At 51.6% G+C, this 3,105-nt stretch overlaps 1 protein-coding gene across 5 annotated transcripts in view; it reads right to left on the minus strand.

The window, feature by feature from the left end:
* The window catches only part of LOC109922924 (tartrate-resistant acid phosphatase type 5-like), a 32,423-nt gene extending 29,980 nt beyond the window's left edge, over positions 1 to 2,443 (minus strand). Inside the window, exon 1 of one of the 5 annotated variants that reach the window (XM_048617889.1) lies at positions 1,741 to 2,273. In XM_048617889.1, coding sequence (XP_048473846.1) covers positions 1,741 to 1,770 — 30 coding nt within the window. In that variant the 5' untranslated portion in view covers positions 1,771 to 2,273. Of the gene's footprint in view, positions 1 to 1,740; positions 2,276 to 2,307 lie in introns of those variants that run through there. The other 4 variants (XM_048617887.1, XM_048617885.1, XM_048617886.1 and 1 more) reach the window with 4 other exon arrangements.
* Positions 2,444 to 3,105: the final 662 nt, after the last annotated feature.

Consider the following 3,105-nt stretch of genomic DNA (forward strand, 5'->3'; position numbering starts at 1 on the left):
TCACTCTCGCTCTCGTTCTCTCGCTCGCGCTCTCGTTCTCGCTCTCGTTCTCGCTCTCGTTCTCTCGCTCTCGCTCGCGCTCTCGTTCTCGCTCTCGCTCGCGCTCTCGTTCTCTCGCTCTCGCTCTCGTTCTCTCGCTCGCGCTCTCGTTCTCGCTCTCGCTCTCGCTCGCGCTCTCGTTCTCTCGCTCGCGCTCTCGTTCTCGCTCGCTCTCTCGTTCTCGCTCTCGTTCTCTCGCTCTCGCTCTCGTTCTCGCTCTCGCTCTCGCTCTCGCTCGCGCTCTCGTTCTCGCTCGCTCTCTCGTTCTCTCGTTCTCGCTCTCGTTCTCTCGCTCTCGCTCTCGTTCTCGCTCTCGTTCTCTCGCTCTCGCTCTCGTTCTCGCTCTCGCTCTCGTTCTCGCTCTCGTTCTCTCGTTCTCGCTCTCGTTCTCTCGCTCTCGCTCTCGTTCTCGCTCTCGTTCTCTCGCTCTCGCTCGCGCTCTCGCTCTCGTTCTCTCACTCTCGTTCTCTCGCTCTCTCTCGCGCTCTCGCTCTCTCACCCCGCATGCGCAAGCATACTCTCGCGCGCGCACCTCCCCGCGCACGCACACTCTCGCTCGCGCGCCTCCCCGCGCACGCACACTCGCTCGCGCGCCTCCCCGCGCACGCACACTCTCGCTCGCGTGCCCCCGCGCACGCACACGCTCGCGCGCCCGCACACACACGCTCGCACGCGCGCACCCAACACACACTCGCGCGCGTACCCCGCACACGCACACTCTCTCGCGCGCCCCCACGCACTCTCACGCCTGCGCAAACACACTCTCTCTCCCCCTCTGTCACGCTCGCCCACACTCTGTCTTACCCACGTGCGCGCACGTCCACATGCACGCGCACTTCCACGCGCGCACACTGTCTCTCCTCTCTCTGAATCACACACTGATCGGGACGCACACGCACGTGCACAGACGCACATGAATTATTTCATCCAAAATGTTTGTGTAGTTGCAGATACATTCTGTTTTGCTCAAAACAAAACTGCCCCCAGTTTAAAACGTTATCAGATTCTAAGCAAGACCTCACACCTAAAGATGCATGGTCTGACCTGAGATGGCCCCTCTTGCAATACATTGATTAGACCTTTCATTATCTCGGGACAATGACTGGAAAGGAATCTGGATTTTGCGTTTCAACCAGTTGTCTCCTTCCTAACTGATTAAAAATTCAACAAGAGACAGCCAGTTTTCGGGTTGTTACCTTTCTGTTTAAAAATTCTGTACCTTACACCCTCCCACTCTGCGTCTGACGAAGGGGTTGAGCTCCAAAAGCTTGCGTTTTCAAATAAACACGTTGGACTGTAACCTGGCCTTCTGTGATTTTTGACCTTGTCCACAAGCCCACCACCGGGATCTCCACATCATCACTTCCCTTTATCTTCCGGCCTTATTGAGATGAAGACCAAAGCCCAGTCAAGAGATTTAAGCACAGAACATTGACTATCAGCCTGGCACGTGTGTGTGCTGGAACTGTGATAACCAACCCCCAGTGTGTTTGTGGAGAAAAAAAATCCAATTACAAAATTAAATGATCACACCGCCAAAGTAATCCGTCGTGTATGCAGGCTACCGGAAGTGAAATTAAATGTGATTCTATCTCTTTCATGAGATTTCCCCACATTCTTGCCTTCTGATGGATAAAAGTTCTCTTTCAATCTAAATTAGCATTAACACCAAATCCTAGTTCTTAAAATCCAAAAACTCACAGGCTGGTACAGGAAGCGACCACCGACCATTCGCTCGACTCTGCTTTTTGGCTTCAACCTTAAGTGTCTTTAGCTGCTGATGCGGTGTTCGGAAACTTCCGTTTGGAACAATTTTTAAACCAGTCAAACCACTAGTTCCCTAAAGAAACCAGTCACCTCCGAGTTTTACCAATGATTGTTTCAAAAGTCAGCTCCGCTCCGCGCTGACGCACAACCAGCTCCCTGCAGCCCTGTTCCTGTTCCCGCTCCCGCGGCCACTAAACAGAAAGTAGCTCAGACCGGGCAGACTCCCAGCAAAGCCGCGCTCTCGCCTTCTCTTACTCCGAATCTGTCCCCACACCGCAGTTCCTCAGTTAACAGAGCCACTCAGCTTTCACCAAACATTCCCACATTCAAGTGGAACTGACCGCAGCTTTTCATCTGCCACAGGTACCAGCAACAAAAAAACCGTGACATGCCTGTCAGCAGCAGAAATACCACCCTTTCCCAGCTAGTTTCGAAACTGAAGAAGGCTCACTGAACTGGAAAAGTGAGTTCTGTTCCTCTCAAGTCAGATTCTGCACTTACTGTTTGTGTTCGTGCCAAACACTAGGCGCTGCTTTCAGGACCTCACCTGAAGTAGTGCCGAGCCACACAAAGCCGGAAACTCACTCCGCGGTCCAGTCCTGTTCGCAGTACTCAGGTTAGGAAAAGCCTGTCGCACTCCTGGTCTCTAGGTTACCTAATAACTCAGGAAGGAGCGGTTCTTCAGTGAAAGCAAAACTCAAATGTGCTGCTTCTGACAGACAACTATCCCACGTACTCTCCTTGATTTTTGCCAATGTGCTTAATGCAGCAAGATTCTATACCCTTGGAGAGTAGAGAAGCCAAAAGGAAATCCGTTGTCCTCACCTGACTTGGCCGTCATGTCACTTCAGATCCACAGCAATGTAGTTAACTCTTATGTGCTCTGAAATTACTAAGAAAATCTCATTTCAAACTGCTACAAAATCCAAGAAAAGCAGAGAACCTGAGCACCACACAGCACCTAGCTTGGCTCCAGAACTGACAAGTTCTGAGGCCTCTGCACAGCTGCAACTTCCAGAACTTGAAGTCAGTGCTGTCATCAATAGCAATGAACATCTCACCAAGATCATCCCTATGCCCCAACCTCTCGCCTTCAAACTACCGCCCAATCTTAAACAGGCTATTGTTCACAGCAAACCACCCAGCCTTCAGAACAACATCGACCACAACACTATACAACTCTGTCATGGCAACTTCTGAAAGACATATCAGATCTTTGACATGGACACTACCATCACACACAGGAACACTGCCCACCAAGTACATGGCAGATACTAATGTGACTCAGCCAAAGTTGTC

This window comes from Rhincodon typus, chromosome 38, assembly GCF_021869965.1.
Source record: "Rhincodon typus isolate 14 chromosome 38, sRhiTyp1.1, whole genome shotgun sequence".
NCBI classification, from domain to species: Eukaryota; Metazoa; Chordata; class Chondrichthyes; order Orectolobiformes; family Rhincodontidae; genus Rhincodon; species Rhincodon typus.